At 35.7% G+C, this 19,069-nt stretch overlaps 1 protein-coding gene across 4 annotated transcripts; it reads left to right on the top strand.

The window, feature by feature from the left end:
- Window positions 1-11,084: 11,084 nt before the first annotated feature.
- On the top strand, window positions 11,085-16,453 carry LOC142518376 (uncharacterized). Of its 4 annotated transcripts, XM_075621136.1 has the most exons (7): window positions 11,087-11,703; window positions 12,112-12,300; window positions 12,393-12,491; window positions 13,238-13,369; window positions 13,592-13,729; window positions 15,079-15,309; window positions 15,834-16,449. In XM_075621136.1, exons 1-7 carry the CDS (start codon window positions 11,278-11,280, stop codon window positions 16,164-16,166), a joined length of 1,548 nt encoding a protein of 515 aa, XP_075477251.1. In that variant the 5' UTR covers window positions 11,087-11,277; the 3' UTR covers window positions 16,167-16,449. The 4 variants fall into 4 exon arrangements, with proteins under 4 accessions (XP_075477254.1, XP_075477253.1, XP_075477252.1 ...); XM_075621139.1 differs by lacking the exons at window positions 15,079-15,309; window positions 15,834-16,449 and adding an exon at window positions 13,811-15,072 and having other exon boundaries at window positions 11,085-11,703; XM_075621138.1 differs by lacking the exon at window positions 13,238-13,369 and having other exon boundaries at window positions 11,086-11,703; window positions 15,834-16,453.
- Window positions 16,454-19,069: the final 2,616 nt, after the last annotated feature.

The raw sequence follows: 19,069 nt of genomic DNA on the forward strand, positions 1-19,069 counted from the left end.
AAACAGGCGCTGAGGTGTTGGTACAAGAGATTTGATTCATATACCATGAGCCTTGGATACAACAGATTGAGTGCAGACTCTTGTACATATTTCAAAAGGTCTGGTGATTATTATATTAATTTGTTGTTGTATGTGGACGACATGTTGATAGCAGACCCCAACAAAGATCATGTCCAAGGATTGAAGGCACAGTTGGCTAGAGAAATTTGATATGAAGGACTTGGGACCAGCAAACAAGATTCTAGGGATGCAAGTTCACTGAGACATAAGTAAAAGAAAGACTTGGCTTTCCCAGGAAAATTATTTGAAGAAAATCTTGTAACCCTTCAACATGCAAGATAGTAAGCCAATTTCGACCCCTCTTCCTGTTAACTTCAAGTTATCCTCCGAGATGTGTCCTATTAGTGAAGCAGAAAGGATGGAGATGTCTCGAGTACCATATGCATCAGCAGTGGGAATTTTGATGTTCACCATGATCTGTACAAGACCGGACATTGCTCAAGCAATGGGAGCAGTTAGTCAGTATATGGCGAATCCTAGACGAAGCATGGAGTACTGTTAAGAGGATCCTTAGATACATTAAGGGTACCTCAAATGTTGCATTGTGTTATGGAAGATCAGATTTTACACGCAGAGGCTATGTCGATTCAGATTATGCGGGTGATTCTGATAAGAGAAAATCTACTTATGTGTTTACACTTGCAGGAGGAGTAGTAAGCTGGGTTTCAAAACTGCAAACAGTTGTGACATTATCTACAATAGAGACAGAATATATGGCAGCTACTCGAGCTTGCAAGGAGACAATATATATTAAAAGGTTATTGGAGTAGATCGGACACAAACAAGAGAATGTTCCTTTGTTTTGTGACAGTCAGAGTGCCTTGCACATCGCAAGGAATCCAACCTTTAATTCCTGGACGAAACACATTGGAGTACAATTTCACTTTGTACGGGAATTAGTAGAAGAAGGAAGTGTGGATATGCAGAAAATCCATACAAAAGATAACATAGCTGATTTTCTGACCAAGTCAGTGAACACTAATAAGTTTGAGTGGTGTAAATCCTCAAGTGGTCTAGCGAAAACGTAAGCAGCAGGGAATGGCAAGATTGAAAGGATGTGTGGAGATGTGTTTGATTCTTAATCAAATCTCCAAGTGGGAGAAATGTCGGCAAAATGGGGTCAGTCAAGAAATGTAGCAAAGCGTGCTTCATTGAATTGTCAAATTTGATATTTGACAGAATTTTCAGAGGAACGCGTCTTCACATGAAAAAGGAACTCTATAAATAGAGATCCCCCTTCATTCTGAAATCATCTCTTCTTCGAGTTTTCTCTCATCTTATAAGCATTTAAGTGGTTAGTTCTATAATATTTGTGAGGTGTTTTCTTCTCTTGTATTAAGAGAGTGTATTCTCTTCGGAAACACAGTGAGTGAGTTGTGCACCATAAAATATTATAGTGGAAATCTTTTCATCTTGCCCGTGGTTTTACCCTAATAATTTTTTAGGGGTTTTCCACATAAATCTTGGTGTCCAGTTTATTCTTTATTTTCATATTTATTATCTCAAATTACCGCACGTGGGACCAACAAAGTTTTCATCATGGAAATCAGATCTGCCGTTTAAAGTTGTAAAATTTGTCTGTCACTTGTTAATTTTTAGCCATGCAGAAAGAATTTGGTAACAATTAAATTGTGGTACTCTTTTCTTTTCTTTTTTTTAACTCCCTTTTTTCCATGACCACTTATAAAAAGGCCTTGATCTTTTTTTTATGTATCGGATACGAATACGACATGGATACGACGCGCCGATACGCGTGTTGGATACAAAATTATCCGCGTCATAGATTTTTTGTAGGTTTGACCAGTCAAATACGCATCGGACACAGCTAGGAGCAATAGACATGGCGGAGATACATTTTTTGGATACGTTTTCATTTTTTTTTTGTTTTTTCTTATTAAATAACTCATTTGAAGTTGTACATTATATATATGTAAATATATACATGTCAACAATATATTTTTATAAATATATATATATATATGTAATTTTTAATTTTTAATACTAAATTTATATAAATACATATATATAGAATATTTATATATAATTTAATAATTATCGTATCCTAACCGTATCATGTATTATATTTTCAAAATTTGTCGTATTCGTATCTTATTCTATATGTTACCCATACTCACCCGTATATGCAACATAATGGATTGTAGATTATTTACTAGAGAAATGGAAATGTCTTCGTGATAGTCGACCACAATTTGATTGTTCTTACAAGTGATGACAGCATTGATGAACAGGAGAAGATGAAAATAATGCTTCTATGATACAAGGTTGGTCAACAAACATAACAATTTCAGTCTCTTACGCTAATCATACTGCTAGACGGAGGCAGATATCCTATAATAGACACAAATGAAAAGGACATATATCCAGTATTCTTCTAAAGCGAACACCTAGGCTTCAAATTAGAAAAATTAGAATTCCAGAATTTGGATGCTAAAGATAGTTTTCATTTATTTAAGACTTCTTGAACATGTTTATCTGAACTTCCTATTCAATTAATATTGTTCATGACATTTACTGTATTATACAACTGAAACATCCACTACTTTTAACATTTATAATCTTACTAATTTTTTTTTAACATAAAAAATTCGAAAGTCATATTTAAAATAACTTAACATTTCCGTCATCCAAAATAATTTAACATCTGAAATCTCAAGTGCATAAAAATCTCTAACTCGTTTAATAACCAAAAATCCTACATCGACCTTTAACAAGATCAAACTTACCTCAAAATAAAGCAAGAAAATCTCTAATTAAATCATTAACAAAATCTTTAAAACTTTAACTATCAAGCTAATGCGAAAAATAATTAAAACTTTAACTATCAAGCTCATGCGAAAAATAATGTCCCTCATGAGTGTACTGCTGGACTCGATTCACTCAAGCGTCAGCGCCTCCCTCAATCTCATCCTCACCTGCAATATTCAAACCTAATGAGTCTAATGATTCAGCACGTTCTAAACATGATTAGCAAATAATACATATACAAGCATATGCATTAAAAATCATACTTTTATTCAAAATAAGCTAGCATAAATTTGTAAGCATAGTTTAATCATAAATAATCAAATCATAAAATTTTCCATCATTGATCGTTTTGGGTGAAGTATTGTGGTTAAAAAATGTTATCATAGATATGTTACTGTAGCATGCATTTTTTTCCCAAAATATAACTTGGTATGTCTTGCATATTATTGACTATTTTAGAGCAATTTGGCTACGTATTCATAATTCATTATACTGTCACTTTTCCTTGTGTTTTCCTGATGTTTGTGCTTCACTCCTCTTTTCAACCATGTAAACTGATAATGTGAATTCGTCGATGCAGAGTTAAAGATCACAGTGGGTACAGCAGTTGGATAACTGCTGTCTCGTACAGGTGAGATATCGTCTACATACTAACTTTTGTAAATCAGAAATTATTGTCTGAACACTTGCTTTGATTTCTCTCCATGTGGTGTCCCATAACTTCATTGCAGGTAAGGTAGTTGCCTTGTCGAAAGGAGGAAGACTCTAGACTGCGATAATCGGATATGGAATTTATGGAGGTTTGGTTATTTCTTCTCTCGAGATATGAGCTTCATAGCATAGGACACATGAACCTGTTATGGGAGTTGCATTTTTATGTTTCCAAGCGGGTCTCGTTGTTCGTGATGGAAGAAGTGCTGGTTGTGGTGGTAGGAGAAGTGTTCGTGATAGCTTAGAAGATTTTGTGTAGTGTTTGTGACTTGATTCCTCTGAAATTTGGTGCCTCATTTTGATTTATGTAGGGGAAAATTGAAATCAATGGGATATCTTAGGTTGCTCGTCTTACATGAGTACTTTTCACTTTTACTTTGTGTTGGATTAAAGGTGGGCTTTTAGGCTTATGGGCTTTCCATGTGAGTGAAAGGAAATTTGGAAAGGTGGTTTGTCCCACATTGAAAAATGAAGTGGTATAGATAAGTTATATTGTGTTACACTTTATGGAGGTGTAACTATGATTGATCAAGAGGCCTCTCTCTCGCGCACACAGACGCAGGGGGGTGCAAATCATGGGCCCGATTTGCAGTGGAAAAAAGGCTTGACTTGTGTGCAAGCGTACGAGCGCGACCTGGGCGCGTCTAATGTCGGACCGATCAAGGCAAAATTTGCCTAGCAGTCTATGCCATCTTTTGTTATTTTTTTCAGTTGAGACCTTTCACATGCCCTTGAGACCTTTCGCATGGCATAACTATTGATACTTCATCTCCCCAACTGTTGGTGCTTCATCTACCATCTTTAAGGCATATTTAAGGCAACCTGTGACCTTTCATATGGATGGTATTGACATGTATAAATAGGGGATGAGCCTAGCCTAGAAAGAGAGACCGAAAAATCCACTTTCTCCTGCTGCTACAGTTCCTCTGCTTATTCTGCTACAGTGCTTCTGTTCTGCTACAGTAGTACTTCTGCTACAGTACTTCTGTGGTACTGATTTTGTTCGCTAGCATAGTGTTTTGTGCTGCAACTCTGCTGGTTTGCCCGTTGTATCCTGGGAAACAGACGTCCGCTGAATCCTCGGAGCACATACCGGAGGAGGCGAATCGCACGCTTGTTTGGTTTACTGCATATCTGTCCTGTTTTCCATATATTTTGATCAACAAACTTAAAACAGATTTACTCATTACGTGGTTTCAGTTCAGATATGGCTACTGAATCCAGCGTGCAAAGGGAAACTAGTCATGTTGTCCCTACTGTGCCTACTCAAGTTGTCCCACGTGCTGCTGCGGTTACTGTCCCAGCCAGCCACGGTGAAAAGCTTGAGAAGTTCACTGGTGTCGACTTCAAGAGATGGCAGCAGAAAATGTTGTTTTACTTGACAACACTGAACCTGGCTAGATTCTTATTCGAGGATGCTCCTAACCTTAAAGAGGGTGAGGGAGATGTTGAATCCGTCAGTGCACTGGAGGCTTGGAATCATTCTGATTTCCTATGCCGAAATTATGTGCTGAATGGATTGGCAGACTCGCTGTACAATGTGTACTGCGAAAAGAAGACAGCCAAAGAGCTATGGGAATCCCTTGACAGAAAATATAAAACCAAGGATGCCGGGGCCAAGAAGTTTCTTGTAGGCCGCTTTCTGGATTTTAAAATGGTGGATTCTAAGCCGGTTATCAGTCAAGTTCAAGAAATCCAAGTGATTCTTCACGAGATTCACGCCGAGGGATGATGTTGAGCGAATCTTTCCAAGTGGCTGCTATAGTTGAGAAGCTACCACCAGCTTGGAAGGATTTCAAAAACTACTTGAAACACAAGCGAAAGGAGATGAACGCTTGAAGAGCTCATTGTTAGACTTCGCATCGAGGAAGACACAAGAGTTCGGAAAGAAGATTGTTTTCTCCTGTTGCCGCTAAGGCAAATGTTGTCGAGTATGGCCAAAGCTCGTAAAAGAGAAACTTCTCTCCCTCCAACAAGAAGTTGAACCTCAAACCCAAAGGAGGTGTTTCAAAGAAGAAGTTCTCTGGAAAATGCTATAACTGTGATAGCATGGGTCACAAGGCATCTGAATGTAAGAAGCCAAAGAGAAACCGAGAGGTGAATATGGTGGAGAACATATCTCATGAGGTTTCGAACATGAATCTCTGTGCTGTAATATCATAAGTTAATCTGGTGGGTTCTAACCCAAGGGAGTGGTGGATCGACACTGGTGCCACTCGCCATGTTTGCTTCGATAAGGAGATGTTTGCTACTCTTGAGGAATCTATGAATGGTGAAAAGCTATTCATGGGAAATTCCGCCACTTCCGAGATCAAGGGTCAAGGGAAAGTTGTCCTAAAGATGACATCTGGAAAAGAACTGACTTTGAACAATGTGTTGTATGTGCCTGACATCCGCAAGAACTTGGTGTCAGGGTCGCTTCTGAACAAGCATGGTTTCCGCATTGTATTCGAGTCAGATAAGGTGGTTTTGTCGAAAAGTGGAATGTTTGTTGGCAAAAGTTATGTTTGTAATGGGTTATTCAAACTCAATGTCATGGCTGTTAAGCCTGTGATGAATAAAGTTAATATTTTTGCTTACTTGCTTGAGTCTTCTTGTTTATGGCATAGTAGACTTGGACACGTTAATTACGATACAATTCATAGACTAATTAACATGAAAAGCATTCCTGCATTTCAAATTGATAAACAACACAAATGTGAAACTTGTGTTGAGGCAAAACTAACAAGATCATCTTTTCGAACTATTGAAAGAAATAGTGAACCACTTGATCTAATTCACAGTGATATATGTGATCTAAAAAGTATGCAAACTCGTGGTGGAAATAAATACTTCATCACTTTTGTTGACGATAGCACACAATTTTGTTATGTGTATCTCCTCAAAAGTAAGGATGAAGCTATTGACAAATTTACCCAATATAAGAGTGAAGTTGAAAACCAACTTAGCAAGAGAATTAAGGTGCTAAGAAGTGATCGTGGAGGTGAATATGAATCACCATTTGCTAAGTTTTGTGCTCAACACGGTATCAAACACGAAAGAACTGCACCTTATTCTCCTCAGCAAAATGGCATTGCAGAGAGAAAGAATCGCACATTGAAAGAAATGATGAATGTGTTGTTATTAAGTTCTGGTTTACCACAGAACTTGTGGGGGGAAGCTGTTCTAACAGCAAATTACCTTTTAAATAAGGTGCCCCAAAAGAAGCAAGATAAAAGTCCATATGAGTTATGGAAAGGTAGAAGTCCTTCTTACCAATACTTGCGAGTGTGGGGGTGTCTTGCCAAGGTAGCAGTACCCACTCCAAAGAAAGTAAAGATAGGACCAAAAACTGTGGATTTCATTTTCATTGGATATACTCAAAACAGTAGTGCATATCGTTTCTTGTACATGAATATCAAATACCTGATATTCACAAGAATACGATAATGGAATCAAGAAATGCTTCGTTCTTTGAACACATGTTTCCATGCAAATCTAAGGAAGAACCAAGTTCATCCAAAAGATTATATGAAACAAATGATGAAGAACAAGAGCTTGATCAAGACACAGAACCTAGACGTAGCAAGAGAGCTAGGACTGAGAAATCCTTTAGTCCGGATTTCATCACTTTCATGATGGAAAGTGAACCTCAAAGCTTCAAGGAAGCAATGAGTTCATCTGAGGGACCTCTATGGAAAGAGGCTATCGATTCCGAAATGGAATCCATTTTACAAAACCATACATGGGAATTGGTAAATCTTCCTCCGGGAAGCAAACCACTAGGCTGTAAATGGGTTTTCAAAAGAAAAATGAAATCAGATGGAACCATAGATAAGTATAAAGCCAGATTGGTAATTAAAGGTTACCATCAACGAGAAGGGCTTGATTACTTTGACACATATTCTCCTGTATCGAGAATAACCTCTATTCGTGTGATACTTGCGATTGCCGGCTTGCGGAATCTTGAAGTACACCAAATGGATGTAAAGACAGCTTTTATAAATGGAGATTTAGAAGAGGAAATTTACATGGAACAACCTGAGGGATTTTCTGCGACTGGGCAAGAAAATAAGGTTTGTAAACTGGTGAAGTCTCTATATGGCTTAAAACAAGCACCAAAGCAATGGCACGAAAAATTTGATGAAGCCATGATGGAAAGTAGATTTAAATTCAGTGAATGTGACAAATGTGTATACATAAAAAAACACTGAAAATGGATATGTCATTTTATGTCTTTACGTATATGACATACTTATCATTGGTAGTAATGATAAGATGATCAAATCCACAAAGAAATTATTGAACTCAAGATTTGACATGAAAGATTTGGGCTTAGCTGATGTAATCCTTGGAATTAAAATCCATAGAACATCAGAAGGGCTAGTACTAAGTCAGTCACATTATGTTGACAAAATACTTGAGAAATTCAATAATGATGACTCTGCATTGGCTAAAACTCCGATAGATACCAGTCAGCATCTATCAAGGAATCAAGGTGAAAGTATGTCTCAATTAGAGTACTCTCGAGTCATTGGAAGTCTGATGTACTTAATGAGTTGTACAAGACCAGACATAGCTTATGCAGTGAGCAAATTAAGTAGATTCACGAGTAATCCAAGAGTTGAACACTGGAAAGCAATTATCAGATTGCTAAGATACTTAAGGTACACTCGTGATCATGGGCTGCATTATACCAGATATCCTGCTGTTATTGAAGGATACAGTGATGCAAATTGGATATCTGATATGAAAGATTCAAAATCTATAAGTGGATTTATATTCACTTTAGGAGGTGCAGCAATTGCGTGAAAATCTTCTAAACAAACTGTAATAGCCAGATCCACAATGAAATCTGAGTTTATAGCTCTTGAAAAATGTGCTGAAGAGGCTGAATGGCTGCGTCAGTTCTTAGAAGATGTTCCAGGATGGGAAAAACCAGTGCCGGCTATATGCATACATTGTGATAGCCAATCTGCGATTGGAAGGGCACAGAATAAAATGTATAATAGTAAGTCTAGGCATATACGTCGTAGACATAATACCATTAGACAAATACTCTCAACTGGAGTTATCTCTGTTGACTATGTAAAGTCAAAGGATAATATAGCGGATCCACTGACCAAGGGGTTAAACAGAGAGTTAGTTGCGAAATCGTCAAGGGGAATGGGGCTCAAGCCTATAGAATAAATTGGTGCGAAGGAAAACCCAACCTACGCTGACTGGAGATCCCAAGAACTAGGTTCAATGGGACAACCTAATCGCACTAATTTGGAGAAGCACTGTGGGGGTTATCCCTAGTCCATTCCTATTATGAAACAGTGAATGTTGAGGATAAGCTTACGGCTTTTAATGATTCTTATAAGAAGCAATATAGAATCACCTATGTGGGAGAGAAGTGGGGCCGCTTCGAAGGAATTGCAGGTCTCAATTCTAGACCCTCTTGCAGAACCAGACGTGTGTTCATGGCCAAAAAGAACACAATCATGAGAACTTAATAGTATCAGTGAGAGTCTTGTGTGAAGTATATCACAATTCACACAAACGGATGTACAGTTCAAAGACATCACGTCTACTGTCAACCAGTGAATTAATATGCTTTCACAAAGGAAGGTTCAAAGGGTAACACCTACCTATCCTATGCAAGACTCAACTGTTGAACTTTATCAGTGGAATCCTTTCGTATAAGTTTAAATTCCCATTCATGTGGGGGATTGTTGGATTAAAGGTGGGCTTTTAGGCTTATGGGCTTTCCATGTGAGTGAATGAAAATTTGGAAAGGTGTGTTTGTCCCACATTGGAAAAATGAAGTGGCATAGATAAGTTATATTGTGTTATACTTTATGGAGGTGTAACTATGATTGGTCAAGAGGCTCTCTCTCGCGCACACTGGCGCAGGTGGGGTGCAAATCATGGGCCCGATTTGCAGTGGAAAAAAGGCTTGACTTGTGTGCAAGTGTACGAGCGCGACCTGAGCGCGTCGAATGTCGGACCGATCAAGGCAAAATTTGCCTAGCAGTCAATGCCATCTTTTGTTATTTTTTTCAGTTGAGACCTTTCACATGCCCTTGAGACCTTTCGCATGGCATAACTGTTGGTGCTTCATCTCCCCAACTGTTGGTGCTTTATCTACCATCTTTAAGGCATATTTAAGACAACCTGTGACCTTTCGTATGGATGGTATTGACATGTATAAATAGGGGATGAGTCTAGCCTAGAAAGAGAGACCGAAAAATCCACTTTCTCTTGCTGTTACAGTTCCTCTGCTTATTCTGCTACAGTGCTTCTGTTCTGCTACAGTTGTACTTCTGCTACAGTGCTTCTGTGGTACTGATTTTGTTCGCTAGCATAGTGCTTTGTGCTGCAACTATGCTGGTTTGCCCGTTGTATCCTAGAAAACAGACGTCCGCTGAATTCTCGGAGCACATACCTGAGGGGGCGAATCTGTTTTAAGGAAACTGTACAAGCTACAGGCCTCAGTTTGATTTAATTAAGCATTATACTATTGTTTTCTTCAAGATATTGATTTGCTGGTTTTATACATTAGTCATACTCTACTGTGAACAGCACGCTTGTTTGATTTACTGCATATCTGTCCTGTTTTCCATATATTTTGATCAACACTTTGTTGAATAATAAGGGAATTTTGAAATTCCCACAAATAGTGATTAAATGTGTGTTCATCGCTGAGTTGATAGTCACACGGTTAGATACAATGAAACATATCAAAATTATATATCTACCAAATAAGTGTCATCTCAATAATAAGTATAAAAGTGGACATATTGATGGACAACATATTATAATTTATAATTATATAAATGTGTGTGTGAAATAGACGTATTTCTGAGCCGATAGCTTAATACTAGTTCAGATATTTTAAAATTTATAATTCTAATTAATATATATATAGGCAAAAACTTATGTGAGACTGTCTTACGGGTCATATTTTGTGAGACGGATATCTTATTTGGGTCATCCATAAAAAAGTATTACTTATAATGCTAAGAGTATTATTTTTTATTGTGAATATCGGTAAGGTTGACACGCCTTACATATAAAGATTCTTGAAATCATCTCACAAGAGACCTACTCATATATATATATATATATATATATATATATATATATATATTAATTGACATTGAAAGATAAAATGAAAATTAAATGATTTATTTAATCTTATAAAATCTATACCATATTAGTATATATATTATATAGTCATATTCAGACTTGAGTTCAATGCGAAACTAAAAAAATTTAATATTTTTTGTTCGAGTTCGAGTTTGAATCGAATTATTCGAACATATTTGTGGGTTTTTAAAAAATAAAAACTCGAAATATATTTATTTAATATATAATTGTATTTATGTTGATAAAATATTAAAATTCGTAGATTGTTGGTGAACTATCAAATAAAATAATTTAAAATTAAATTCAACTCGAAAAAAATTTGAATATATTAGATTTCGTTTTGAATTCGATAATTGATCGAAAAAATAATTTTAACGTCGACAATTAATACAACTGGGGCTACGCTTTTGAAGAGAGAATTTACCAGACCACGTTCCATATTAACTTCGTAAATATGATTTCCTAACTTTCCCATAAAGAACCCAAAAGACATTCGAACCAATTCAGAAATGTCGAATATGGCGCACACCCATTGGGAAAATCGAAGGAAGACTTGAGTGACGGCCAGCGACGAAATCAACGATACTAGTTCTTGGATTCATCCATTTCCTCTTTTGATCCCATTCAATGGCAACCGCCGCTTTCAAGTCCACCTCCAGAAGAGTTGCACCAGAACCCAAAGCCGCCAAGCAGCCGGCCTCGTTGCGCCGATCCAACAGCGTTAATTCCGTTTCTCGAAAAACCCACCTCCCATTTGAGGACTCTAATTTGATTTCCTCCGAATTTTCAGTTCGCAGAGACAACCCTCTTTTCTGGACCTCATCTTCTTCACCTCCGGAAAAGGAAGAAGAAGTCAGCTTGAAAAATGGTGAAATGAAACCGTCTTCATATTCTTCGAATCATTTGAAAGAGAGAGGTAGTTTCAGTTCTGTTAATGAAGTAAGGGGGCGTTCCGTTACGAGGAATGGCAGTGTTCGAAATGGGATTGGTCGAAGTATGTCCAGGGTGCGGGGGAGGTCTGTGTCCAGGACACATGATAAAGGAGTTTACGAGGTTGTATTTTAAAAGGTTTTGTTTGATGATTACTATTTAATTGTTAGCTCAGTCAATGTGGATGATAGCGTAGGCTGTATAGATACTGGTGAGAGTTCTTGTTTGATTTGAGGATCGAATCTTTATTTTTTGCTTTTACTTGTTGTCAATGACGTGTATGGCAAGATCTTTCATGATGATCGTTGGATTGGTTAGTCACAGTTTAAGTACCTTCAAATGTTTAATGAAAGTGGATTTTTCACTGGAAAACTAGTAGTGTTCAGTTTTGTTTTGCGGGTACGACAGGATTGGATATAGATGTCTGGATAAGTTAGTTAATGAGCATGTTTTTGTCTTTGGAACACAATTACTCTGAAATGAGTGCTTTCTCAATGCAGTTTTTTTTATTGTGAATATTGCCTGATGCAGAGTGAAGATGTGGTGGATACTGCAACATCTACAAATGCTCGAAGCAGAAATAGAAAAGAACAGATCAATGATGGCATGAATAGAATCAATTCAGCAAGGAATAGAGTTGATACTAAGGGCAGTGTGAAAAAATCAGGAATAATAGCAACCCAGAATCGAGAAACAGAGTGTTCTGATGATGACTCAGCTGTGAGTATGATTATACTATTTTATAAAGCCGATCACTCATTATCACTCACTAAAATAACTTAATATGATTTACCAACATATGTGTCTCCCAGTTTAGTACGAAAATATCACATTTGGAGGATGGCCTTTCAACAGGTTCCTTATCGGAAGCTGAGGAGAAAACTATTAAAGCTATATCTGATGATTTTAATGTAAGTCCTTACCATGTACCTAAAGATTTGAGGCTGTTTTAGTGATGGACTTTTGATTTACTAGATTTACTTCGTTAACTTTGTCCACCACGGTTATGACCATGATTGTTCCATCATATTACTGTCAGTAGGGAAACATTGAGGTGGTGATATATATCTTCTTTTGGTATATATGATATGATACTATTAAGTATGAGGCAGACATCCAAAACAACTTATAGTGTGTAAAATTTCATGGTTTTACCGGTTAAAATAAAATCTCTACTTGTTCCATGTGTGCCCTATGTTGACTTCTTATAGTAATTTGTTCTTGCTTTACATAAATCTTTTTGCATTGACTTGAATGAACAAAACATAATCATAATTCAAGGTGAAATTATCTATAAAAAATGAAGAAATGTCGTTTAAATAGGCTTAACTGTATATATGTATCTCCACTCACGACTATGGAGGTTTCTATTGGAGCAACCACATTTCCCCAAGCCCAAGTTGATGATTAAACAGTGATATAATAAAATGAAATATATCTTGTTTGCTCACGTAACCTCCATACTTTGAGTGCCAAGTCTGCTCTACACAAAATGAAGGGGCTACATAGGTGTTTGCCCTCAAAATTTATCTTCCCATCTACGGAAAGCAATAACAAGATCTGTTTAGCTTGCTCTTCACTTGCATCTGCACATACTATTTGTGTTTCATCTTTCTAAAAGACGCCGTCTTGATTCCTTCTCTTGGCTATTATTCAGGCTTTTCTAATAGATAATACGAACATTGTTACGGCTACACATGTTCCTGACATGCCTCCAGACTTGGTGAATCCCAGGGCTGTTGGATTAACATCTGACATTAGAAGGCAATATTCGATAAAACTGGAAGAGGTGAAGTTTTTTCACCTTCAAGCTTTGTTAGAACTATATGTCTATGCCTTTAGACACGAGGCTCAACTTAAGTTTCTAGATGTTTTGGGTGATGCTAATTTGTTAGTTTCTTGCTGCTTGCAGAGTGTGCCTTGCCAACTCAGAAACTCTTTCCTCTTCATTTTTTTTGAAAAGATTTCTCCATTTAAGTGTGACATTATTGATTAGACTATATTTTTGCAGTCTGAAGAAAGGGCAAGAACACTTCGAACAGATCTTGCTATCGAAGAGCATCGTGGGAAGGAGCTTAACAGAATACTCAAGGAGATGATTCCAGATTCAAAGACATCTAGTGTTCAGATGTCTCGTCGTGGAAGAAGGGTAACCTATAATACTCTAGACTTGTTTCTCTTTTGTATATGTATTATTAATCTGAAGATAACTCTGATATACCTGAAATAGGAATGCAAAATTGATTCAATCAATTACGGAGATGTGGAAGTGAAGCATGGGATATGAGACGTTAACGTTTCCTAACTTTTATGCTTATACATGGTGGAATGTTTGTAAAACCACAAATTATTATGATTTCTTCAGGATTTTAAATGACAAGCAGACTTTCTGTAACTGTATGTCTAATGCAAGGGGCACCTCAATTGACTTCTTTGTGTGTGTGTGTGTGTGTGTTGATACACTCTTTCCTCCCTCCAGCCAATTAATGGAAAATAGAGTGTTGATTATTCTTTGACAAGTACCAATATTATGCCCAGCACATAATCCCAGAAGAGACTGAAAAGGCATCTTATCAGGTTCAAAGCAAATGGAACTGAGAAAATCGTACACAAAGGATCACATACTAAATTATTAGACCACGTGGACACCATTGAAGATCTTCATCTTTTATTTCCATTTAGTTTAAACAATATTTCATCGTTTGGCTATAACCTCTTTTTAGTATTTTAAACGATATTTTTTGTTGTCATAAAGTTTTGATGTAATCACTAACGTGGTTGTCTGCTTTCATGACTGGTAAGAATAATTTCATTGTGGCAAGTAATTTTTTCTTTTTAGTTTTAAGAAGTGTTGTGTGCATAGATTTATTGTTATTTTTTAAATAAAGATTTTTTTTAAAAATAATATAATTTTCAGTTCTCAAATAAAAACTAAATCATCGTCGAGCTGTGCATAAATTATGTGTATTCGTTTAGTTTTATTTTCCTCCTATTTTTTATTGTTGCCCCTCATACTTGTAGATCCATTTGTTTATTTTCTAACAAATTTGCTCTTATTTTATATTTAGCTACATTATTTATAAAAATAGATAACGAAAGAAAATTTGTTCGATCAATGGTATGGTTAAATTTTAAGCACTTACCTTGAGAAACTAGTTGTACACTTCAGACCATGAGATAATTTTGCAGTCCTTTCAGAACATGAAACTCGTATTTGGAGAGCTCTGTACTTTTGAAGTGTCGTTCTATCATTTTTTTCCGAGGGTTGGTGGGGTAAACCTTTGCACGTCATGACAGCACCCCATGAACCTAGGATCCTAACTCTGCCTCTATTATCCTTGTGTTAGGGAAGTGATAATTTTGAACCTATAATGATAGAAAAATGAATTAACCTTTTATGGTTAGCAAATTTTCAGTTCCTGATCAAATATAGACAACTTGTTTACTTGTATACATGTATTTTCTAAATGAAATTGACATTACTTACATTGATTTCAGACGAGCAATGAAAGGAAATGGGTGTCGAACCGTCTCAGTGAAGAAGCTATGGCATATTTTGATGAATGTGTGTCTTTATCAACTTTTGATAGTTCTGACTTTTCAGCAGCAGAAGACCCACCTTATTCTTCAGTTGCAACTACTATTGCTGTTCACTCTTCATCTCCATTAAAAGGACGTCCTTCCACGTTAGTATGTTATGATCAGTGCAGTGACCCTCACCAGAAACAGGTTATTCTATTTGCTGAGTAGCGATTTATTTTATTTTCTAAACTTGTTTGGCAATTCTGTAATTCATGCAGTTTTGGCATTTGAGACCAAGAACATCTGGAAAGTAATTCACGTTCCTAGTTTGGTGTGTGTGTGTCGATTTCTTCTCCTCCTCTGAGTCAATTTGTAACTACTGTAGTATTATATTTGTTTATTTCGTATCATCTGTATTCAATTAAAAGGGAGCATAAAAGCCATCCTCTATGCTTAACAACACGTGGTTATCATATTCATGGTGTATGGGATAAAATTTAGAGGTTCTCTTTTCATCCTTATGTCAAACTTAAACATGAATTGTTTTCTCCTGAATTACAGAAGTTTTTTTAGTGTGGATAAAGGGTTATTTTATTAGTTTTCCCAGAGTGCGAGCACTCAACCTTAATCTAGATTTGGTGTGATTATTGTGTCCACGCATATATATGCAACAAATAAAATTTGTGGACTTCTCAATTATCCTGTCAATCACAAACATTTTTTACTACCAGGTGCCGCTTCTTCATGGCAGCAAGGATTCTGGGAAAGCAGTCAATATAAGTATTTCTGAACCAGGAGTTAGCACTCAGTCATACCAGTTCTCCTTTGCGGATAAACATTCCAAAAAAGAAAGCATTAAGAGTTACATCAAGCATTTTGAGAGGGGAGCTGAGGATGACATTGACTTGGTAAGAACAAGAACTTGTTATGATGCTGACGAATATATCATGCGCAACCGCGTTGAGAATGTGTTTATCGACAAGGTGTTGTATCTCAACCAAATAAAGTCTGGGAGTTTACTTTTATGTGAAGGTTGTGCCATCTCATTTCTGCCTTTTTCTTAAGTAATGTTATGGAAAAGACAGTGTTATTATTCTTTCGTCTATGGCGGACTGCCCTTCCCTTATACGTTTGTTAATGTAAGAGGCAAAACACCAAAGAAGACCGAGGCAATTTTCTGATTTTTTGCCCTTGTTGGTAAAGATTGTCTGTATTGACATTTGTGTATGTAAAAAGCTAATGATATGCAAGTTTGAGAGGAAAATCACATGGTCCCTGTGTTTTTTTGTTGTACTCGAACCATATGATCAGTTAGTAAAAACATCAGATTACAAAAAAATCTTGTTTTATTGACTGTTAAATCAAAGCTGAGATTTGAACGAATAACAATGAAATATTTGCAGTACCATGTGATTTTTTTAAGCTTACACCTGTCATCTGAATTGTAGCTCTATTGCACGTACAGTTTTGGGCGGGACTTCGATATATTGTACTAATATGCGTAGGTCCTCTTCGAGTGATTATATATATTAAAACTCTAATGGGTCGGATACGGATACAAAACAGATAGGATATCCGTTAGACATGGACTCACTGTCACCCCTAACTCCTATTGACTTTTAATGCATCGCATGTATGTTTGGAGATTTAGCACGAAGAGCGAGGGTCAAAAATGAATTGTATAAACTTGAGTCATCCGTGAAAATATAAATAACACCAAAAATAACTTTGGTTTATTAAATATTTTGGGAGGGATCATTGCCATATTTTGGAGTTGGGGTCATTTTCGCCTTGGTTCATTGCCTACTTGGAAATTTTCTCCTCAGCTTGCGGAAACTTGCACGAGTGACTCGTGGTGGAGGCCGATGCTTTATCTATTCTACGCGTCATTCACAATCCTAACCCTCGCTCATTGGATGCTACACTTGTTTTGGAGTTCAGCTATGTTAGCTCACAAACTGATTGAAAGCTCGGGTGGCTTAATTGTTTTAAAAAAAAAATTATACCGTTTATTTTGGATTAATTTGATATTAATCTAAGTGATTCAATTTAAAAAATTAAAAATATTATAGAGTTTAATGGAAATATCTTTGCTTAAAAAATAAAAGTGGGTGAAAATTTGCTCCAACAAATGATTTCAATTTAATATTGAAGTCGTCGTAGATATGCTTGCGGGAGCTCGGCTAAAAAAAATGAAATAATTCTAATTAGAGAAACATGAAATATCCTCAAAACCGAAAACGGTGTCAATTTGTTGTTATTACATGGGATGAAGGGTTTTTTCGCAATCAACTGTGATCGAACTAGTTCTACTTCGTTGGAAGAGAATCAGATTTATGTCATTTGCTCACTTCATCACATGCAGGGTAGAAAAATGGTGTCTTTTTTTTGAGTTGGCGAGACGTTTTGTACTATTTGGTTTTGAGACCAATTCCTCGTCTTAAATTTGGGATATTGATATCAAATGAAACAAGCGGTAAAAGAGAAGTTAATTTTGATAAATATAAAAGTGGTAAATTTGTGGAGAAAGGGAGCAAACAATAGGGCTAGGCACGAGGGATGTAGAAATAAAACCATAGAAACATGTGTTGCATCTGACAAATCCAGTACTCTTACAATGTGTTTGTATATATATAAAAAGGATTTGCAATTGGATTTTAAATTCATGAAATTGGAATTCTAGACAAGGATTTTTAAAATGTAATTTGGAATTTGATTTGACAATTAAAAATAATATTCCTTATATTAAAAAATTATCAATAATATTTATATAAACAACTCATATATTTTTTCACTAATAAAAAGTTATTTTTGACATATAAATTTTTTTATTAGATAGTTTTTTTTTTTAAGAAATGAAAAAAATATAAATTTTATGGAGATGAAATTAAAAATTAAGTTAACAAAGTTTGATAAATTAGGTTTTTAGCATTAGAAAGAATGAAGTTTTTTTCAGAAAAAGAAATCATTTATAAATTTTTTAAATATATATTTAAGATTTTCTCAATATATATAATATAATAATATTAATTGAAAATATATATTTTGGATAAATTGTATTTTGTAAAAAAATTTAAAAATAGCTTAAAATTTATAAGTAATAAAAATTTAATAGTGAAAATAATTTGGTTCTTTTTAAAATCAAATCACTTGAAATCCAACCAATTTTGTAAAGATTTCACTAAGTTAAATTAAATCTTATGAAATCTCATTAAATATCAATCACAATTTGAGATCTCATTTTGTCGAACACTAAAATAATATTTATAATTCTAAATTTCATCCAATTTCTTGCTGCCAAACATATTGTTAGGCTGTGTTTGGGTTAAGAGATTTGAAATACATGGATTTTAAATGTTTGACACAAATCAATTGTGTATATTTGGACAAAAATATTATATAGGTATTTCAAGTTAATTGTTACCATTCAATGTATTTTTGTATTCTTTTTGGAAGAACTTAGAATGACACCCAACTGTATGTTATTTCAAACCAATGAATTTCGAAATTTTCATGCCTTGGGCCCAAACTCATGTAAACACGACCGCACAATATATTTATGTAGCAGTTACTTTGTATGTTTTTAAGATTCTACGAAACTAGTTAACACGAGTTATTATAAGATTCTATTGTAATTCATTATAAAAAATTTCATGGTTTTAAAAATATATTTAAAACTCGTGTGGGACAGTGTACATCATGATCATTCCCTTAATAACACGACATTCTCATCATGGGTTTTCGTGCATACATTACTTTGCCTTACATAATATTTATCTCATTGTATTTATGCTGGTGATCATCTCTAATGGCCTTCTATCAGGTCCAAGCCTGTGCAAGCAGGATTCCATAATGCTTCACAAATAACCACTTTCTCTATATAGAATTTCTTCCTTGGATCAACATCCTCCCTCAATCTCGGATTTTGACAGATGCAAAGTGATGAGCCTTGTCCCGAGGAGTGTCC

Source organism: Primulina tabacum, chromosome 11 (assembly GCF_025594145.1).
Source record: "Primulina tabacum isolate GXHZ01 chromosome 11, ASM2559414v2, whole genome shotgun sequence".
Taxonomy (NCBI): Eukaryota; Viridiplantae; Streptophyta; class Magnoliopsida; order Lamiales; family Gesneriaceae; genus Primulina; species Primulina tabacum.

Excerpts from the sequence above, each read along its gene's own strand:
- LOC142518376 (XM_075621136.1), top strand. The coding sequence starts at position 11,278 with ATGGCAACCGCCGCTTTCAAGTCCACCTCCAGAAGAGTTGCACCAGAA. Across the intron at positions 11,704-12,111 it reads ATGATAAAGGAGTTTACGAG|AGTGAAGATGTGGTGGATAC; the intron begins GTTGTATTTTAA and ends TGCCTGATGCAG. Across the intron at positions 12,492-13,237 it reads CTATATCTGATGATTTTAAT|GCTTTTCTAATAGATAATAC; the intron begins GTAAGTCCTTAC and ends GCTATTATTCAG.